General features: G+C 50.6%; 1 protein-coding gene across 1 annotated transcript in view; it reads right to left on the bottom strand.

Moving 5' to 3' along the window:
- Positions 1-22,008, bottom strand: part of SERINC1 (serine incorporator 1) — a 41,215-nt gene that overhangs the window by 4,920 nt on the left and 14,287 nt on the right. Inside the window, exons 4-9 of the mRNA XM_075340000.1 lie at positions 21,174-21,253; positions 20,600-20,737; positions 15,910-16,079; positions 14,492-14,582; positions 5,402-5,543; positions 4,605-4,832 (exon numbers count right to left, since the gene is read on the bottom strand). Coding sequence (XP_075196115.1) covers positions 4,605-4,832; positions 5,402-5,543; positions 14,492-14,582; positions 15,910-16,079; positions 20,600-20,737; positions 21,174-21,253 — 849 coding nt within the window. The remainder of the gene's footprint in view (positions 1-4,604; positions 4,833-5,401; positions 5,544-14,491; positions 14,583-15,909; positions 16,080-20,599; positions 20,738-21,173; positions 21,254-22,008) is intronic.

Raw genomic sequence — 22,008 nt, 5'->3', positions numbered from 1 at the left:
GGAAAAATGGCCCTTGAGACAGCAAGTCTGGTCGGTCTGGTAGTGCCCACGGTTGACCCACCGTGAGATGCCACAGATCCGGGTACCACGACCTCCTTGGCCAGTCTGGGGCGATGAGGATGGCGCGGCGGCAGTCGGACCTGATCTTGCGTAACACTCTGGGCAGCAGTGCCAGAGGAGGAAATACATAAGGCAGTCGAAACTGCGACCAATCCTGAACTAATGCGTCTGCCGCCAGAGCTCTGTGATCTTGAGACCGTGCCATGAATGCCGGGACCTTGTTGTTGTGCCGAGACGCCATGAGGTCGACGTCCGGCGTTCCCCAGCGGCAACAGATCTCTTGAAACACGTCCGGGTGAAGAGACCATTCCCCTGCGTCCATGCCCTGGCGACTGAGAAAGTCTGCTTCCCAGTTTTCTACGCCCGGGATGTGAACAGCGGAGATGGTGGAGGCTGTGGCTTCCACCCACAGCAGAATCCGCCGAACTTCCTGGAAGGCTTGACGACTGCATGTGCCGCCCTGGTGATTGATGTATGCCACCGCCGTGGCATTGTCCGACTGAATTCGTATCTGCCTGCCTTCCAGCCACGGCTGGAACGCCTTTAGGGCTAGATACACTGCCCTTATCTCCAGAACATTGATCTGAAGGGAGGACTCTGGCTGAGTCCAGGTACCCTGAGCCCTGTGGTGGAGGAAGACCGCTCCCCACCCTGACAGACTCGCGTCCGTCGTGACCACAGCCCAGGATGGGGGCAGGAAGGATTTCCCCTTCGACAAGGAAGTGGGGAGAAGCCACCACTGAAGGGAGGCCTTGGCTGCCCGAGAAAGGGAGACGTTCCTGTCGAGGGACGTCGACCTCCTGTCCCATTTGCGGAGAATGTCCCATTGAAGTGGACGCAGATGAAACTGCGCAAATGGAACTGCCTCCATTGCTGCCACCATCTTCCCTAGGAAGTGCATGAGGCGCCTCAAGGGGTGCGACTGTGCTTGAAGGAGAGATTGCACCCCTGTCTGTAGTGAACGCTGTTTGACCAGCGGAAGTTTCACTATCGCTGAGAGAGTATGAAACTCCATCCCTAGATATGTCAGCGATTGGGTCGGTGTTAATTTTGACTTTGGGAAATTGATGATCCACCCGAATCTCTGGAGAGTCTCCAGAGCAATGTTCAGGCTGTGTTGGCATGCCACCCGAGAGGGGGCCTTGACAAGAAGATCGTCTAAGTAAGGGATCACCGAGTGTCCCTGAGAGTGTAGGACTGCTACCACTGTTGCCATGACCTTGGTGAAGACCCGTGGGGCTGTCGCCAGGCCGAAAGGCAGTGCCACGAACTGAAAGTGTTCATCCCCGATGGCGAAGCGCAGGAAGCGCTGATGCTCTGGTGCAATCGGCACGTGGAGATAAGCATCCCTGATGTCGATTGATGCTAGGAAGTCTCCTTGGGACATCGAGGCGATGACGGAGCAGAGAGATTCCATCCGGAACCGCCTGGTTTTCACGTGTCTGTTGAGCAGTTTGAGGTCCAGAACGGGACGGAAGGATCCGTCCTTTTTTGGCACCACAAACAAGTTGGAGTAAAAACCGTGACCCCATTGCTGAAGGGGAACAGGGATCACCACTCCTTCTGCCTTCAGAGTGCTCACCGCCTGAAGAAGAGCATCGGCTCGCTCGGGGGGCGGAGATGTTCTGAAGAAACGAGTCGGAGGACGAGAGCTGAACTCTATCCTGTAACCGTGAGACAGAATGTCTCTCACCCATCGGTCTTGGACATGTGGCAACCAGGCGTCGCAAAAGCGGGAGAGCCTGCCACCGACCGAGGATGCGGTTTGGGGAGGCCGAAAGTCATGAGGAGGCCGCCTTGGGAGCGGTTCCTCCGGCGGTCTTTTTAGGACGTGACTTAGACCGCCATGAATCAGAGTTCCTCTGACCCTTCTGTGGCCTGTTGGACGAGGAGAATTGAGACCTGGCTGAGGGCCGAAAGGACCGAAACCTCGATTGTACCTTCCGTTGTTGAGGTCTGTTTGGTTTGGACTGGGGTAAGGACGAGTCCTTTCCCTTGGATTGTTTAATGATTTCATCCAATCGCTCGCCAAACAGGTGGTCGCCAGAAAATGGCAAACCGGTTAAGAATTTTTTGGAAGCAGAGTCTGCCTTCCATTCACGTAGCCACATGGCCCTGCGGACTGCCACTGAATTGGCGGATGCTACCGCCGTACGGCTCGCAGAGTCCAGGACAGCATTCATGGCGTAGGACGCAAACGCCGACGCCTGAGAGGTTAAGGACACAACCTGCGGAGTAGAGGCACGTGTGACTGCATTAATCTCAGACTGACAAGCTGAGATAGCTTGGACTGCCCAGACGGCTGCGAATGCCGGAGCAAAGGACGCGCCTATAGCTTCATAGATGGATTTCATCAAGAGCTCTATCTGCCTGTCAGTGGCATCCTTAAGTGATGCACCATCTGCCACTGCAACTATGGATCTAGCCGCCAGTCTAGAGACTGGAGGATCCACCTTGGGACACTGAGCCCAACCCTTGACTACGTCAGGGGGGAAGGGGTAACGTGTGTCATTAAGGCGCTTAGTGAAGCGCTTATCCGGAAAAGCTCGGTGTTTCTGGACTGTATCTCTGAAGTCGGAGTGATCAAGAAACGCACTCCGTGTACGTTTGGGAAACCTAAAGCGGAATTTCTCCTGCTGAGAAGCTGACTCCTCAATTTGAGGAGCTGGGGGAGAAAGGTCTAACAACTGATTAATGGACGCTATAAGGTCGTTTACTATGGCGTCCCCTTCAGGTGTATCAAGGTTGAGAGCAGTGTCAGGATCAGAGCCCTGATCTGCCACATCCGCTTCATCCTCTAGAGAGTCCTCATGCTGAGACCCTGAACAGTGAGATGAAGTCGAGGGAAGCTCCCAGCGAGCCCGCTTAGCCGGTCTGGGACTGCGGTCCGTGTCGGAGTCCTCACCGTGGGACCTATGAGTCGCCCCAGGAGCACTTTGCTGCTCCAACCGAGGGGGGCCTGGGGGCAATGATTCAACAGTGCCCGGGGCCTGTGTTACCGGTCTGGACTGCAAAGCTTCTAGTATCTTAGCAGACCATCTATCCATAGACTCAGAAAGTTTGTCAGCGAATACTGCAAACTCTGTCCCTGTCACCTGGACAGTGGCAGCAGGTGGTTCCAACTGGGCCGAGGGTCTCACCAGTGGCTGAGGCTCCTGCTGAGTGAGTGTCACCGGGGCCGAGCATTGCACACAATGAGGGTAGGTGGAACCTGCAGGTAGCATAGCCGTACATGAGGTACAGGTTGCAAAATAAGCCTGTGCCTTGGCACCCTTGCTTTTTGCGGACGACATGCTGTTGTCTCCTCTAGAGCAATCAGTGAGGGTATATAGCCAAGAGCAATAGTGCGGCCGTACAGAGTAAATGTATACGATATAAGCATATAAATATACACTTCGGCACCCAGGGGGGCCAGCACCTAGTAACAGGTGCGGCTTACCGACCGCCCTCAGCGGTTGTGTGACCACCAGATTCCCTGCCTGGGCCTCCCAGAGCTGTGGAGCTCGTCTCTGAAGTTCTCCAGCGTCAGAAGTGCTGATAGGAATGGCTGCCAGCGTTCTGAGAGGAGGAGGGAGCCGTGGGCGTGCCTCAGAAAGTGCGGGAATCTGGTGCCCCACGGTGCTCAGTGAGGGGGGAGGAGTATACTAAGTATGCTCCAGCCCTCAGCGCTGACGTCCAGTGCAGCGTCCCGCCCTTACCCCTGACTGGCAGGCCCGGGGACGGGAGTATGCGGTACTAGGCCGCAAAAGCCGGGGACTAAAGTTATAAGCGCGGCCGGCAAACGAGCGCGGTCAGCGCGGTAGTCCCGGCGCACAAACACACCCAGCAGCTGCTGCAGCGTCCATTACACAGGCGCTCTATGCGCCGTCCCCAAGAGGACACAGAGTACCTCAGAGGAGCAGGGCCCTGTCCCTGACGATACCCGGTCTCCTGTCCAGCAGATTCCCCCAGGGGCTGCGGAGGGAGCACGGTCCCAGTGCCTGGTGACCGGTTAGGATCCCACTTCACCCAGAGCCCCTAAGGGATGGGGAAGGAAAACAGCATGTGGCTCCAGCCTGTGTACCCGCAATGGGTACCTCAACCTTAACAGCACCGCCGACCAGAGTGGGGTGAGAAGGGAGCATGCCGGGGGCCCTGTTATGGGCCCTCTTTTCTTCCATCCGATAAAGTCAGCAGCTGCTGCTCACTAAATTGTGGAGCTTGCGTGCATGTGTGCCTCCTTCAACACAAAGCATAAAAACTGAGGAGCCCGTGATGCACGGGGGGTGTATAGGCAGAGGGGAGGGGTTTACACTTTTAAGTGTAATACTTTGTGTGGCCTCCGGAGGCAGAAGCTATACACCCAATTGTCTGGGTCTCCCAATGGAGCGACAAAGAAATAGTGCAGTCTTATGGAAACGGAAAAGTATCTTGCTGCCATACATCAGGGAACATGTCCCTGCTTTCCCCATCCAGGATCTGATTTGTAGCACAATTGGATCATTCATACAGTCATGCATAAAAAGCTGTGTGGTAGTATATTCTAGAAATATGATAGCACACACCTATACCAATTGGTAAGGGTCATCATGATGTAAAGAGATGCCAGGAAAAGCATGAAGTGAAAGAACGAATAGCTGTAGGTGACCCCATCCCGCTCATTGTCAACAGCGCGGTGCACATCATCAGATTCGCCCAGAGACCCATCACTTCTACTCCCATCTTCTATCAGAGTGGATTCATCACTGGTCAGCGTCAGCTTGTTCACCTGGCTGTTAGTTGATGTCCGAATGCTGTGGAACACAAGCCATAATTAATGTGCTTATAAGAATGCATGATGACAAAGGATATCCTTAATACAGAAAAAAGGAAAAAATATGTATCTAAACAAAATATACAGCTCTACACCTAAGGGTTCAACCTGCAGGCCAGTGGCCACTTGGGTCCCTCAATGCTTTTCTGGGCGGCCCTCAGCTATCTGTCACGGATATGTCCGACAGTGTCCGATGACTGCTCATATCTACAGTATTTCCCACAGTAGAGGAATGTCAGATGGTGCCATAGGGACAGGTAACTTATTGGTGCACTGTATGGCCACATCATTATTTAGGGGAGGAGGAGATGGAGTAAAGATGCAGACGTGCAGGAGTGCCACCATAATCATAGTTTATGGGAGAAGTGAAACTCTACTGTGTCAGTCTGTCATAAAGTACAAGTAGAAAGCAGTATCCATGCTCTCTTGTTTCTGGATTGTGCACAAGAGAAAAGAGGACCTCTTGTCTCAGATTGTCTCCTGATAGGTGGGGGTCCTATAAGGGGAACTATTATGCTGTGATGTTTATGATGTTTGGTTTGCACATACCTGGAATACAAGACGCAGAGCAAGAAGAGAACAAGTCCAACAATTCCTTGTGCATCCCACCATTGCACTACCTGAACCTGACCTGGCGAGGTAGTGGAATTGTAGCCGATGATGCGGAGCAAGCTGGGATTGCATTTCCGATCTACAAACCAAAGTACAAAACAGTCATTTTTTATCAACTGTACTTGCTAAGAAGTCTTTATTGGACCATATTTTAAGGCAATCTGTCACTAGGTTTTTGCCACTCCATCTCACAGCAGCATGATGTAGAGGCAGAGATCCTGATTCCAGCAGTGTGTCACTTACTGGGCTGCTTGCTGCACGTTTCATAAAATCAGTCATTTTTCTCAGTATTTATTAAGCCAGCCATACACTTTAGATAGCTGTCAAACGAATGATGGGTTGGCTGGTCTTTCGTCTAGCAGCTAACTATCTCATACACAGAACAGCTCGCTCTGCAAAAACCTCCTATGTTCTCTATGAGAGAACCGCTGCCAGGTATCTCTGGGGGTGGTTTATGTCAGAGAGAACAAAATGATAATAGTCAATAATCGGACATGCCGGATCCTTAGCTACCTTGACATCTGTTTAAAAAGTCAGGAGACCCCATGTACATTAGACTGTCAGCCAAACCGGTCAATGATCAGTGATTTCGGCCAACTTTAGTCAAAGGTTGAGCCCACGTGTCCAGTAATGATCCGCTAGAATGGGTTCAACAGCAATATGTTGCGAAAAAGCTGTGCAAACAACTTTTTTGTTTCAACTGGATCCATTTTTTTTTCCAAAACACTGAAGTCCATGAAAAATGTATCCATTAAATAGCTATTCATTTTCTTGAATTTGAAACTGATCAGAAAGTCAATCCTTTTCAAATGAAGGAAAAGGCTAGGTAATGGATCAATTTTCCACAGACTTCAATGAGAAAAAAAAACAAAAGAAGGGAATTTTGTTTACTTACCGTAAATTCCTTTTCTTCTAGCTCCTATTGGGAGACCCAGACAATTGGGTGTATAGCTACTGCCTCCGGAGGCCACACAAAGTATTACACTTAAAAGTGTAACCCCTCCCCTCTGCCTATACACCCTCCCGTGCATCACGGGCTCCTCAGTTTTGGTGCCAAAGCAGGAAGGAGGAACTTATAAATTGGTCTAAGGTAAATTAAATCCAAAGGATGTTCGGAGAACTGAAACCATGAACCAAAAGAACCCTTCAACATGTGTACTCAAAAGAACAACAGCCCGAAGGGAACAGGGGCGGGTGCTGGGTCTCCCAATAGGAGCTAGAAGAAAAGGAATTTACGGTAAGTAAACAAAATTCCCTTCTTCTTTGTCGCTCCATTGGGAGACCCAGACAATTGGGATGTCCAAAAGCAGTCCCTGGGTGGGTAAAAGAATACCTCGATAAAACGAGCCGAAAAAACGGCCCTCTCTTACAGGTGAGCAACCGCCTCCTGAAGGACTCGCCTACCTAGGCTGGCATCTGCCACAGCATAGGCATGAACCTGATAGTGTTTCGTGAAAATGTGCAGACTCGACCAGGTAGTGCTGACACACCTGCTGAGCCGTAGCCTGGTGACGCAATGCCCAGGATGCCTCTGCGGCTCTGGTAGAATTGGCTTTCAGCTCTAAAGGAATCGGAAGCCCAGAATAACGGTAGGCTTCAAGGGTCAGTTCCTTGATCCACCGAGCCAAGGTTGACTTAGAAGCCTGCGACCCCTTACGCTGGCCAGTGACCAGGACAAAGAGCGCATCAGAACGGCGCGGGGGCGCAGTGCGCGAAAGAAGAGCCGGAGTGTTCTCCCGAGATCTAACAAGTGCAATCCTTTTCACAATTGTGAACTGGATGAGAGCCAAAAGAAGGTAAGGAGATATCCTGATTGAGAAGAAAAGGAGGATACCACCTTAATTAGGAATTCCGGGACCGGACGCAGAACCACTTCATCCTGGCGAAACACCAGGAAGGGGGCTAGCACGACAGCGCTGCTAGCTCAGACACTCTCCGAAGTGATGTGCGTGCCACTAGGAAGACCACCTTCTGCGAAAGGCGTGATAGAGAAAACTCTGAGAACGCTAAGAGCCAGAACTCAATGGCCACCCAGTCAGGTTGAAGACCGCAGAATTCAGATGGACAATGGCCCTTGAGACAGCAAGTCTGGTCGGTCCGGGAGTGCCCACGGTCGACCCGCCGTGAGGTGCCACAGATCCAGGTATCACGACCTCCTCGGCCAGTCTGGAGCGACGAGGATGGCGCGGCTGCAGTCGGACCCGATCTTGAGTAACACTCTGGGCAGCAGCGCCAGAGGAGGAAATACATAAGGCAGTCGAAATTGCGACTAGACCTGAACTGATGCGTCCGCCGCCAGCGCTCTGTGCTGGCGGTTGATGTACGCGACCGCCGTGGCGTCGTCCGACTGTATCCGGATCTGCCTGCCGTCCAGCCACCGCTGGAACGACTTTAGGGCTAGCTACACTGGCCTTATCTCCAGGACATTGATCTGAAGGGAGGACTCTGTCAGAGTCCAGGTTCCCTGAGCCCTGTGGTGGAGGAAGACCGCTGTCCACCCTGACAAACTCTTGTCCGTCGTGACCATAGCCCAGGATGGGAGCAGGAAGGACATTTCTTTCGACCAAGAAGTGGGAAGAAGCCACCACTGAGGAGAGGTTTTGTCTGACAGTGAAAGAGAGACGTTCCTGTCTAGGGACGTCGACCTCCTGTCCCATTTGCGGAGAATGTGCCGTTGAGTGGACGCAGATGAAACTGCGCAAGGGGAACTGCCTCCATTGCTGCCACCATCTTCTCTAGGAAGCGCGTGAGGCGCCTCAAGGGGTGAGACTGGGCCCGAAGGAGAAAGTGCACCACTGTCCGCAGCGAACGCTGTTTGTCCAGTGGTAGTTTCACTATCTCAGAGAGAGAATGAACTCCATCCCGAGGTAAGTCAGTGATTGGGTCGGTGTCAATTTTTACTTGGGAAATTGATGATCCACCCGAACCTCTGGAGAGTCTCCAAAACAATGTTCAGGCTGTGTTGACGTGGCACCCGGGAGGGTGCCTTGACTTAGGAGATCGTCTAAGTAAGGGATCACCGAGTGTCCCTGAGAGTGTAGGCCCATCGCCACTGATGCCATGACCTTGGTGAAGACCCGTGGGACTGTCGCCAGGCCGAAAGGCAGAGTCACGAGCTGAAAGCGTTCGACCCGGATGGCGACACACCGGGAGCGTTGATGCTCTGGTGTAATCTGATGCTAGGAAGACTCCCTGGGACATCGAAACGATGACTGAGCGGAGAGATTCCAATAGGAACCGTCTGGTTCTCACGTGTCTGTTGAGCAGAATGAGGCCCGGAAACGGACCGGAATGATCCGTCCTTTTTTGGTACCTCGAACAAGTTGGAGTAAAAACCGCGACTACGTTCTTGAAGCGGAACGGGGATCACAACTCCATCTGCAGAAACGAGTCGGAGGACGAGAGCTGAGCTCTATCCTGTAACCGTGAGACGGAATGTCTCTCACCCATCGGTTTTTCATCCAATTGCACGCCAAACAAACGGTCGCCAGAAAATGGCAAACCGGTTAAGAACTTCTTGGAAGCAGAGTCTGCCTTCCATTCGCGTAGCCCCATAGCCCTGCGGACTGCCATCGAATTGGCGGATGCTACCGCTGTACGGCTCGCAGAGTCCAGGACGGTGTTCATGGCGTAGGACGAAAAAACCGACGCCTGAGAAGTCAAAGACACAACCTGCGGAGCAGAGGTACGTGCGACCACATTAGTCTCAGACAGACAAGCTGAGATAGCTTGGAGTGCCCGCTCGACTGCGAAGGCCGGAGCAAAGGACGCGCCTATGGCTTCATAGATGGAATTCCTCATGAGCTCTATTTGCCTGTCAGTGGCATCCTTGAGCGATGAACCATCTGCCACTCATACTACGGAACTAGCCGCCAGTCTGGAGACTGGAGGATCCACCTTGGGACACTGAGCCCAACCCTTAACTACGTCAGGGGGGAAAGGGTAACGTGTGTCATTAAGGCGCTGAGTAAAGCGCTTGTCCGGAAGTGCTCTGTGCTTCTGGACAGCATCTCTGAAGTTAGAGTGATCGAAAAACGCACTCCGGGTACGTTTGGGAAACCTACACTGGTGTTTCTCCTACTGTGAAGCCAACTCCTCTATAGGTGGAGTTGGGGGAAAAGGACTAGCACCTGGTTGATGGACGTTATAAGGTCATTTACTATGGCGTCCCCTTCAGCTGTATCCAGATTGAGAGCAACGTCAGGATCAGAGCCCTGAGCTGCGACCTCCGCTTCATCCTCCAGAGGGTCCTCATGCTGAGACCCCGAACCGCGTGATGCCGCCGGGGAAGGTTCCCAGCAAGCCCGCTTAGCCTGTCTGAGGCTGCGGTCCGTGTCGGAGTTCTCACCGTGGGATCTGGGTGCCACCCCAGGAGCCCTTTGCTGTACCGACCGAGAGGGCCTGGGGACGATGAACTCACGGTGCCCTGGCCCTGTGTTACCGGTCTGGACTGCCAAGCTTCTAGTATCTTAGCAGACCATCTGTCCATGGACTGAGCCATGGAATGTGAAGCGACTCAGAGTTTCTCAGTCAAAATTGTAAACTCTGTCCCTTCCATCTGTGCAGTGGAAACCGGCGGTACCTCCTGAGCCGAGGGTCCCACCAGTGCCGGAGACTCCGGCTGAGGGAGCCAAAAGCAAATAATGCTGCCGAATAGAGAAAATGTATAATTATATATTATATATTTATATATATATATACACACACTACGGGACCCAGAGGGGTCCCGCACCTGACAACTGGTGTGGCTTACCAACCGCCCCAAGCGGTGGTGTGTCCACCAGTTCCCTGCCAGGGACTCTCAGAGCTGCAGAGCTCCTTCTGAAATCCCCCACCGGCAGAAGTGACTGACTGGTAAGCCCGGGGGCGGGAGTACCTGTACTAGGCCGCAAAAGCCTGGGACTAAAGTTAAAAGCGCGGCCGGCCCACAGGCGCGGTCGGCGCGGTAGTCCCGGCTCACAAAACACACAGCAGCCGCTGCGGCGTCTGTAACACAGGCGCTGCATGCACCGTCCCTAAGGGGACATAGAGTACCTCATGGGTGCAGGGCTCTGTCCCTGATGATATCCAGCCTCCTGTCCGTCAGATTCCCCCAGGGGCTGCGGAGGGAGCCCGGTCCCAGTGACCGGCGACCGGTTAGGATCCCACTTTTCCCAGAACTGCGGAGCCCGTTCTGAAATCCCCCACCAGCAGAAATGATTCACAGTGCTCAGTGAGGGGGGAGGAGGATACCAAGCATGCTCCAGCCCTTACTGCCGACGTCCAGTCGGCCGTCCCGCTTTTACCCCTGACTGGCAGGCCCGGGGGCGGGAGTACATGTACTAGGCCGCAAAAGCCGGGGACTAAAGTTAAAAGCGCGGCCGGCCAGCAGGCGCGGTCGGCGCGGTAGTCCAGGCTCACAAACCACAGAGCAGCCGCTGCGGCGTCTGTAACACAGGCGCTGCATGCGCCGTCCCTAAGGGGACACAGAGTGCCTGATGGATGCAGGGCCCTGTCCCTGATGGTATCCAGCCTCCTGTCCGTCAGATTCCCCCAGGGGCTGCGGAAGGAGCCCGGTCCCAGTGACCGGCGACCGGTTAGGATCCCACTTCTGTCAGAACTGCGGAGCCCGTTCTGAAATCCCCCACCGGCAGTATTGATTATAACAATGGCTGCCAGCGTTCTGAGGGGAGGATGGAGCCGTGGGCGTGCCTAATAAAGTGCGGGAAACTGGTGCCCCACAGTGCTCAGTGAGGGGGGAGGAGGATACCAAAGTATGCTCCAGCCCTCACTGCCGACGTCCAGTCGGCCGTCCCGCCCTTACCCCTGACTGGCAGGCCCGGGGGCGGGAGTATATGGTACTAGGCCGCAAAAGCCGGGGACTAAAGTTAAAAACGCGGCCGGCAAACAGGCGCGGTCGGCGCGGTAGTCCCGGTCTCACAAACCACACAGGAGCCGCTGCGGCGTCTGTAACACAGGCGCTGCATGTACCGTCCCTAAGGGGACACAGAGTACCTTATGGATGCAGGGCCCTGTCCCTGATGATATCCAGTCTCCTGTCCGTCAGATTCCCCCAGGGGCTGCGGATGGAGCCCGGTCCCAGTGCCTGGATGACCGGTTAGGATCCCACTTCTCCCAGAGCCCCTAAGGGATGGGGAAGGAAAACGGCATGTGGGCTCCAGCCTCTGTACCCGCAATGGGTACCTCAACCTTAACAGCACCGCCGACTCAGTGGGGTGAGAAGGGAGCATGCCGGGGGCCCTGTGGGGGGCCCTCTTTTCTTCCATCCGATACAATCAGCAGCTGCTGCTGACTAAAATGTGGAGCTTGTGTGCATGTGTGCCTCCTTCAACACAAAGCATAAAAACTGATGGGCCCGTGATGCACGGGAGGGTGTATAGGCAGAGGGGAGGGGTTACACTTTTTAAAGTGTAATACTTTGTGTGGCCTCCGGAGGCAGTAGCTATACACCCAATTGTCTGGGTCTCCCAATGGAGCGACAAAGAAACTAACCATACCCATTGAATAATTTTTTTTTTAGCCAGACACAGAAGTGATTGCTGCTATACAGTGAAAAATATACAGCAACTGAAAGAGGGAGGAAAAAAAAAAAAAATCATTTTTATTCATATTGTTAAAAACAGCAATGGTTCTAAACCATTGAAAAACATTTTAGACAGTGTCTCATTTTTTTTTTTTATCTCCTGCTGACTAGCTCCATTCCCAAGTGGTTACCTGAAACCCCACATTTGGCTATCTTTTGGCCCACTACAAACATACTAATGCTGGGTTCACACACAACGACGTCGCTGTTACGTCACCATTTCCTGTGACGTAACAGCGACCTTAGATGATCGCTAGTAAGCTGTCAAACAGGTAATTTTAACCAGCGACGGAGCAGCGATCATAGCGACCTCGACGGTCGTTGGGACGTGTCACGCGCGTCGCTCTGCGACGACTCAGACCTTGATAGAGGCGTGGTGTTTACCCCTAGACATGTTTTGCGTTGCCTCTTTTCACGCCCCTCTGTTCCGACTGGTGATCGCTACAGCGCCTCATGCCCTGATTGGGTGACCGTGCCAAACAAAGGAAGACACAAAGAACGACACACTAGGGACACCAGACAGAGACTCTACTACGTGGAATACAGAATGGAACTTAAAGAATGAAATCACTAACGCTTTCTGCAAGTTACCCAATCCGAACACTGCTATGACCACCAATCGGAGTCGTGGGGGCGTTGTAAAATACACCGCAAAAACACGCCCTTGTTCTCCCTTCAGTCCTACGTCACTGCCTTCAGCGTCGTCGCGACCGTCGCTGCTGCGGTGTCAAACACAAGGATGCATGTGGTGCAGCGGGATAGCAGCAATCAAAAAATGAGCTGGAATATTAAGGAGCGAGCAGCAGGGGTCTGATCGTTGTTATGTGTCACACACCGAGACGTTGCTGCGGAGGTCGTTGCTACGTCACAGAAAATGGCGACTTAGCAGCGATGTCGTTGTCGTCGTCGCTGTGTGTGACACCACCATTAGGGAGGCTTTAACTGCAGCCCATTATCTTACAGAATAAAGCACGCACAAATTTTGCACCCTGGGTAGACGAAATTCCCCAAATATGTCACACTTATAATATTGCAGCCAAGCAGAGAGTATTATTAAAACATACCTTTTATTTGTGTCACTTAAAATTGATCAACAATTTCCATAAAGAGAGAGAATAAAAGAAATAAAAACCTTAGGGATATACCCAATCATTAATCTAAGGGGAACACCTATCTACTATGTGTGCAGCCACAACAAATATATGACAATGGTCAGACACAGAAAATATATCCCAACCCTACAGTACAAAAATGACAAACGTGTGAGGTAAGGGTTAATAGAGTAATCTCATCCATTCAGCAGTGCAGGGATTGGGGACCTTGGATATAAGGACAGAAGAGAGCCTGTATACTGCAATCCTACAGGGGTCCATCCATATCAGCAAGAGAGGATCTAGCCATATACAATAGCAAAAAGGGTCATATTTATTTTATTTTTTTTATAGCAAATGTTGATCAATTGGAAGAGACATTAAAAAGTTATGTTTTAATAATACTCACTATCTGCTTGGTTCCAATTATCTTACAGCCAGAAGACAGTGAGCAGGAAATGACTGATTCCTAAGAAACAGACATGATATCTTCACATAATTCTTAAGGCTGCTTTACACGCAGCGACATCGCGAATCGCTGCCCGTGGCGCACAACATCGCTAGGACTCATCACATGTATTTACCTGCCTACCGACGTCGCTATGGCCGGCGAACCGCCTCCTTTCTAAGGGGTCGGTTTGTGCGACGTCACACGGCAGCCGTCCAATAGAAGCGGAGGGGCGGAGAGCAGCCGAAAGAAAGTCACGCCCACCTTATTGCCGGAGGACACAGCTACGGTGTTGTTTCTCGTTCCTGCGGTGTCACACGTGGCGATGTGTGCTGCCTCAGGAACGACGAACAACCTGCGTCCTACAACAGCAACGATATTTGGCATTAGAATGACATGTCAACGATCAGGTGAGTAATTTTGATCGTTAGCGGTCGTTCGTACGTTTCACGCGCAACAACGTTGCTAACAAGGCCGGATGTGCGTCACGAATTCCGTGACCCCAACGACCTATCGTTAGCGATGTCACTGCATGTAAAGCCCCCTTTAGTCTTTGGGGGTCACATTTTTAGTCAGTGGGCCGTACATATGCTTAATAGACAACACAGTAAATTGAGAATAACCAGAGTGCCTGTGCACACCAGAATTGTAGCAGCCCCTAGTCTAGTCTGGTATGATTTACAGGTCAAAATAGTGTATGACAATAAGGACAAGCACAAAAGCTGCACAATGAACCAGTCCCATCCGTCTGTGTTCGTACACGGCTGAACCTAGCCTTAAGAAAGATACAATTGGATCAAAGAGATTTAGAAGATACAGGAACAAAGTGCTTGGACATTTATTTTTTAGGCATTCTCTATGCTTACTATTTCTTAATTGCTCATTGTGCCATGTAATGTACATACCGGGCTCATTGGTCATGGCAGACCATGTGAGATACATAGTGTAAATGGTGATCACAGAAGATTGCAGCAAACCAGATCTGGGCTGGGATTCCTATAAAAGACAAATCAGAGTAACTGGCTAGATTACAAAAATATTTACCTCATCTGTATCATCTTGAAAAATAGGTTCCATATAGTAGGTTATGGTTTTAAACTGTTCGTGCCAAAGGTTAAAAGGGTTGTCCACTACTAGCACAACCACTTCTCATTCCACGTGACCCCTAGGTAAAATAATAGAGCCTATACTCACCTTTATGGCTGGCATGGTTACAGCAGTATCCAGGCTCGCGGTGCAGTGGTTCACGTTGAGTTGTGGCGTCACGCGAGCCCCGCTTCCAATCAGCGCTGGCTTCTGTCTCTCCACCTTTGGGCCAAACAAGTTAATCAACAGGAACTGAGTGATGCGGCTGCACTCATTTCCTGTTGATTGGCTTGTCCGCCGGTCCCTCTGTGCGGACATCACAAACACATCTGTTGTGTTAGTGGGGGAAGGGTCCTACCAGACAGACGCGGAGGACAACAGTAGTGGCAGGCGGACCCCAAACTGTGCAACCGGTCTGTAGGTGGGAAATCAGGGTGACAAATTACCCCCTGTTGCCCTTCTCTAGGTGGGAAATCAGGGTGACCAATTACATCCTTTTGCCCTTAGAGCTGTATCTAAAGAAAAAAAACAAGGGTAAAGATTGATAAAAACACAACAATAAAAACCTAAGGGGCTGAGCACAGACCTATGTCCACCTCCTACGGACACTAAGTTAAAACTGATCAGCTCAGCTCCGGTTGATGGGTGCATACTACTGGGGAGGAGCCAGCATTTTTTTTTATAGCATAGTGTCAGCCTTCTAGTGGCAGCAGCATACACCCATGGTTGCCTGTGTCCCCCAATGAAGTGATAGAGAAAGCTGGTGCCGATTGGATGTGGGGCTCGAATGACATCACAAGCCCTTGTAAGTCCCGACTTGAAGGGCGCCGGTACAGAACGTGAGTATAGATAGGCTTTATTATTTTACCTAGGGGAAACATGTGGAATGAGAAGCTGTTGTGCAAGTAGTCGACAACCCCTTTAATGATTTAGCACCTTACATTAGACCTTGTATTTGCCCGGTACAGCCCTTTCTAGGGTTGTGGCAATTGATCATGTACAGTGGCTACATTTTCTCTGCTTTTAACACACAAAAGAAGTTATAGATATTCCCATTTAATAAGGAGAGCAGTCAAAGCATTTCAGACATATCTGGTAAACAATGGAGCCAATGTCTGATCCATAATGCCTTTGGGTCATCATTATGAATTAGCTGTCAGGTTCATTTCAGTACTATATGGGCACACATGAGATGCCACATGAGATGCCATTACCATCTTTGTCTATATAGCCATACCTGGATTTTAGGTAGAACCGACATTATAGAAGCTCCAACGCATAGAAGCAAATTCACACTGATAAAAGCTTTATTTTCAGTGCAGCCGTCGGGATGAGTGTAGTAGACATAGAATAGCACTATTGCTATGAGTGACAGGCAATAGTTAATACCAGTGGCGGAAAGCAGCGCTAAGAAAACAAGAAATCTGATTAAACAAGTGAAGAGCCTTTATACACAAATTATTATAGAATAACACAGTGAATATATTTAGCACTATAAAGAGATTATCTCTGTATAACTCACACTGTGATCCTGAACGTCACAAGTGACTTAAAATTACATTGTTCACCTTTGTGACCACTTTTTCTTACTTAAATGTATTTAAACCTAAAAAACATTTTTGCTAAAATTTTGCACACTTTGCTTTTACAGGTGTTATTTCCCTGCCAGTTCAACTTTGATGTGGTCTGTGCCATAAATCAGCTGAGAAGATCCTAGAAAAAAAAAAAAGTGATTAAAGGGAACCTGTTACCAGTTTTTTGCCCTGTAAGCTGCGGCCACCACCAGTGGGCTCTTATATACAGCATTCTAACCTAAACCGGTCGCTGCAGTGGATGGGGCTCAAAGGGGCGTTTTCGTCCTCCGGTGCCAACGCCTCCTCTTTCTGACATCTTCGTCCTCCTTTTGAAGCGTCTACGTCATACACACTCGCCGGTCCCACGCATACGCACTACCATACTTTGATCTGCCTTACTCAGGACCTGAATGCCGGCAAGTGTGTATGATGTCGGACCCGTCATGCACCGCGGCTTCATAAAGATGGAGGACAAAGATGATCAAAAGAGGAGGCGCCGGTACCAGAGGACAAAGACGCCCATTTGAGCCACATCCACTGCAGCTACCGTTTAGGCAAGTATTATAAAGTGTTTTTTTATGTTCTCACAGCGGCCTGGGCTCTTATATACAGCATGTTAGAATGCTGTATATAAGAGCCCACTGGTGGTGGCCGCAGCTTATAGGGCAAAAAACTAGTGACAGATTCCCTTTAAACAGTTACAAACTCTTACAGAACATCATAGTGGGCTGACTGATGGATTCTCAGTTAAATGGAATCTGTCAGCAGGATTTTGCTCCCTCATCTGAGAGCAATATGATATAGGCAAAGAGATTCTGAATCCAACAGTGTATCACTTAGATTATTGGCTGCAGCCGTTCTGACACCATCTGAATTTTTAGCTTTAGGCTGGGGCCACACGGGGACTACTGCGATCCCCTTGCATGACACTCGGCTCATGCGTGTGTCCTTGCAACTGAGGTCCGTTCGTGCGAGCAGATTTCTCTCCCTCTCTCCTGCGTAGCCGGCTATTGCCATTCTCGCACTGCACTAGCGGTACACCGGTGTACTGCGAGAGCAGTGCGATTTTTCTCTCGCCCCATTCACTTGAATGGGTGCGAGAGAAAGAGTCTCAGCTTACAATCGCAGCATGCTGCGATTGTTTTCTCGGTCCGATTAGGGCTGAGAAAATAATCGCTCATGTGTGCTGACACACAGGCTAGAATTGGTCCGAGGGGAATGTGATGTTTTATCGCACTCCACTCGCACTGTTTTTCTCGCCGTGTGGCTTAGGCCTTTGTCATGTAGCTGAGCCCAGGGAGCTGTTCCTGCCCACACCAGGCTGTCAATGGAGATTGTATATTAACAGTGAGTTGTCAGAGGACTGCAGTGCATTTGCCAGCTAGAACTAGCAATGATAATCACTAAGTGATAAAGCCTTTAGTTTAAGCAAACAACAGCATGGAGCCTGATGAGAGAAGCATAGTTGATTTGTTTTTATAACCACTACAGCATGCTGGCTTCAACTTATATAGCAAAAAGATACTGACAGATTCCCTTTAAGTCACTGCAGCCAGAAATAGACAGTGAAATATAGAGGCTAAGAAAGTCAAATGGTGCAAAAAAGAGAATTTTGTTACTTACCGTAAATTCTTTTTCTTGTAGTTCCGTCATGGGAGACCCAGACCATGGGTGTATAGCTACTGCCTCCGGAGGACACACAAAGTACTACACTCAAAACGTGTAGCTCCTCCCTCCTAGCATATACACCCCCTGCTAGCCAGTCCTAGCCAGTTTAGTGCAAAAGCTGAAGGAGGACATCCACCCACAAGAAGAGACAGAGTAAAACCCGGAAGAACCGGAACCTCTGTCTACAACAACAACAGCCGGTGAAGACACACGGAACAAGAAACCTGCCAACAGGCAATAGGGAGGGTGCTGGGTCTCCCATGACGGAACTACAAGAAAAAGAATTTACGGTAAGTAACAAAATTCTCTTTTTCTTTAACGTTCCTATGGGAGACCCAGACCATGGGACGTTCTAAAGCAGTCCATGGGTGGGAATAAACAGACAACTGAGAAGCAGGCGAAACCTAACTTCACAAATGGGCGACAGACGCCTGAAAGATGCGTCTGCCCAAGCCCGCGTCTGCCAAAGCATGAGCATGCCTTGGGTAGTGCTTCGAAAAAGTATGCAGACTAATCCGAGCTGCAGTCTGACAGACCTACTGAGCCGTAGCCTGGTGCCTAAAAGCCCAAAAGGCACCGACAGGTCTGATCAAGTGTGCCCTGATCCCCGGCGGGGAAGGCACTTGAGTACACTTGTAGGCATCGGAAATGGCCGACCTAAGCCAACGAACCAGGGTCGGCTTAGATGCCGCGAGACCGCTACGCTGACTAGCGGTCAGCACCAGAGAGAGGTGCACCGCCTAATAACGGCGGTGCGAGACACATAGATCCGGAGCGCCCGCACCAGATCCAGCAGTAACCACCTTAGGGAAAAAGTCCGGAGTCGGACGGAGACCACCTTGTCTTGATGCAAAAGACCAAAAAAGGGGGTGACTCCGAAGAGAGTGCAGCCAAAACTCTCTGGTGGGAAATTATGGCCACTAGAAAGACTACTTTCTGTGAAAGATGAAACAAAGAAACCTCCCTAAGAGGCGCAAAGGGGGGTTTCCGGGAACCATGAGGACCGGATTAAGGTCCCAGGGCTCCATAGGCCGCCGAAAAGGCGGAATGATGTGAGATGCGCCCTTGAAGGAGCGCACCGGAGCCAGCCGGACTATACGCCGCTGGCACACACTGACAGAGCCGAGACCTGTCCCTTAATGAGGGATAGTCCTAGCTGTAGACCGGACTGTGGAAGGGACAGGAGGGTCGGCAAGGCCAAAAAGGTCAAAGGACACTTTGGAGCTCGAGTCATAGTGGAGATGACTTCAGGAAGGATACCAGAAGTCGTCAAGATCCAGGACTCAAGAGCTACGCCGTCAATCTGAGAGTCCAGAGTTCTGGCGGAAAAAACTGACCTTTTGAGAAAAGGTCTGGACGGTCCGGAAGATGCCATGGCAACCCAACGGACAGAAGGAGCAGGTCAGGGTACCAAGCCAGCCTGGGTCAGTCTGGAGTATGAGAATGACCCGACGGCCCTCTTTACTGATCTTGCGCAGGACTCTGGACAAGAGCTAGAGGGTGAAATACGTAAAAGAGACAAAACTGGGACCAAACATGAACCAGTGCCTCTGCCGCAAAACCTGAGGATCGTGGACCACGGTTGGACAGCTGAAATAGTCTGCCTCGCAGTTTTCACATCTAGGATGTGGGCTGCGGATACGGTGGACTAGGAGTCCCTCGTCCACTGAAGAATGCGTTGAGCCGCCAACATTGCCAGGCGGCTGAGTGTCCCGCTCTGGAAGTTGATGTAGGAAAACGCTGTCACGTTGTCCGACTGGACTCGAATGTGCCTAGCCGCCAACAGATGGTGAAAGGCTTAGAGAGCTAGAAATACAGCTCTGATTTCCAGCACATTGATCCAGAGGGCTGATTCGGACAGAGTCCAAGCGCCCTGCGCTCCACGGTGGAGATATACTGCTCCCAAGGCGGATAGACTAGCATCCTGGTGAGGATCACCCGGGACGGGGCCAGGAAGGAGCGTCCCTGAGACAGAGTGGCCGAAGCCACCACTGAAACGAGCCCCTGGTCAGTGGCGAAGCCACCACCCCGTGGAAGGAGGAAGTTCGCTTGTACAGCGGAAAACATCCAGTCTCAGAGGACGCAGGAGAAACTGGGCAAGGAATCGCTTCCATTGACGCCACCATCTGACCAGCACCTGTATTCGGTGTCTGATAGAACGACGTCGACCGCCATGAAAAAACACACGGAACAAGACCGAGACTCCATGTGAAAACGCCACACCTGACCATGCTTGAAAAGCTAAAGATCCAGGTCGGAAGGCACCGCCCTCTTCGGGGACTAGGAATAGATTTAAGCAAAAATCTCAGAACCGTTCCCAGTCGGGAACTGGTACAATTACTCCATTGGCCTGCAAGAAATGCCACGGCCTGTGAGAAGGCGGCGGCCTTGGAGCCGGGGGGAGTTGACAGAAAAAATCTGTTTGGCGGGTGGATTCCTGAAACACAAAGCATTGAACTGGCTAGGACTGGCTAGCAGGGGGTGTATATGCTAGGAGGGAGGAGCTACACGTTTTGAGTGTAGTACTTTGTGTGTCCTCCGGAGGCAGTAGCTATACACCCATGGTCTGGGTCTCCCATAGGAACGTTAAAGAAATCTTTAATGAAACCCTGTAATATTTAGCTCTGATAACATCTATTAAGGACTTTTATCACTTAATACAAAGGACTGGAGAGTGTGGCTCACCTGCGTACCAACACCGCGAGTTTCCTTCTTCCATCTTTTCAACCCAAGATTCATTCCAAGAATGAGCAAAGTCAATCAGCAAAACAAGCTGGATGAGTATGAAGCAGAATGCGCCACCCATGCCAACATAGAACCACACTAGGATGAAAAGAAATAACAGGTTATAAAATCGTCCAAAACTAGAGCAGGAAAAGCACAATGTCCATCACGCCAGCCATGTCTTTCTGTCCAAATAGTAGGAAGAACTTCCACACTTTCCCTGTGCAATGTTAGGGACCACAGATAATGTCTGGTAATATACACAGCACTGACGATCACTGGCTATCTCAGTCCCGCCACAGCGGCCATATGCTGGAGAATGTGTGGGTTCCTTCAGATGGGCCTCATACCCTTATTTATTCCTCTAGTTTGCAATTAGTTCTTTATTGCATTGAATTCCTATATGAAATGTCCGCATAGAAAAGGCTTGTTAAAAGGCCACTTGTGACTTTTAGGATTGCTACTTCCAATAGGTGGCGCTAGAGTTTGTCTCCTTTCCTGGAGAGACAATTCACATAGAAAAGGAGAGGCTTACCTGTTGTGAAAGGTCCTTCAGGGATGAAAAACGCACCAACAGTAATTCCAACAGCTGCCGCAAACTTAAAGAACCAAAAGCTGCAGAGAAAAAGGCGCACATGAAGAATCTGCCCATGTAGAAGGATTAAATTAGATATACTTCACCTCTTTAAACGGAAACTGTCATGTCGTTTTTTGATATTAAACCGCCCCCAATGTGTTTTAGATGATGCAATGTGCATCACTAACAAGATGTTAAAAAAAAGAGAATTTTGTTTACTTACCGTAAATTCTTTTTCTTATAGTTCCGTCATGGGAGACCCAGACCATGGGGTGTATAGCTACTGCCTCCGGAGGACACACAAAGTTACTACACTCAAAACGTGTAGCTCCTCCCTCCCAGTATATACACCCCCTGCTAGCCAGTCCTAGCCAGTTTAGTGCAAAAGCTGAAGGAGGACATCCACCCACAAGAAGAGACAGAGTAAAAACCGGAAGAACTGGAACCTCTGTCTACAACAATAACAGCCGGTGAAGACACCGGAACAAGAAACCTGCCAACAGGCAATAGGGAGGGTGCTGGGTCTCCCATGACGGAACTATAAGAAAAAGAATTTACGGTAAGTAAACAAAATTCTCTTTTTCTTTATCGTTCCTATGGGAGACCCAGACCATGGGACGTTCCAAAGCAGTCCATGGGTGGGAATAACCAGACAACTGAGAAGCAGGCAAAACCTAACTTCACAAATGGGCGACAGACACCTGAAAGATGCGTCTGCCTAAGCCCGCGTCTGCCAAAGCATAAGCATGCCTTGGATAGAGCTTCGAAAAAAGTATGCAGACTAATTCGAGCT

This window comes from Anomaloglossus baeobatrachus, chromosome 3 (assembly GCF_048569485.1).
Source record: "Anomaloglossus baeobatrachus isolate aAnoBae1 chromosome 3, aAnoBae1.hap1, whole genome shotgun sequence".
NCBI lineage: Eukaryota > Metazoa > Chordata > Amphibia > Anura > Aromobatidae > Anomaloglossus > Anomaloglossus baeobatrachus.
This window is presented reverse-complemented; position numbering and strand designations above follow the sequence as displayed.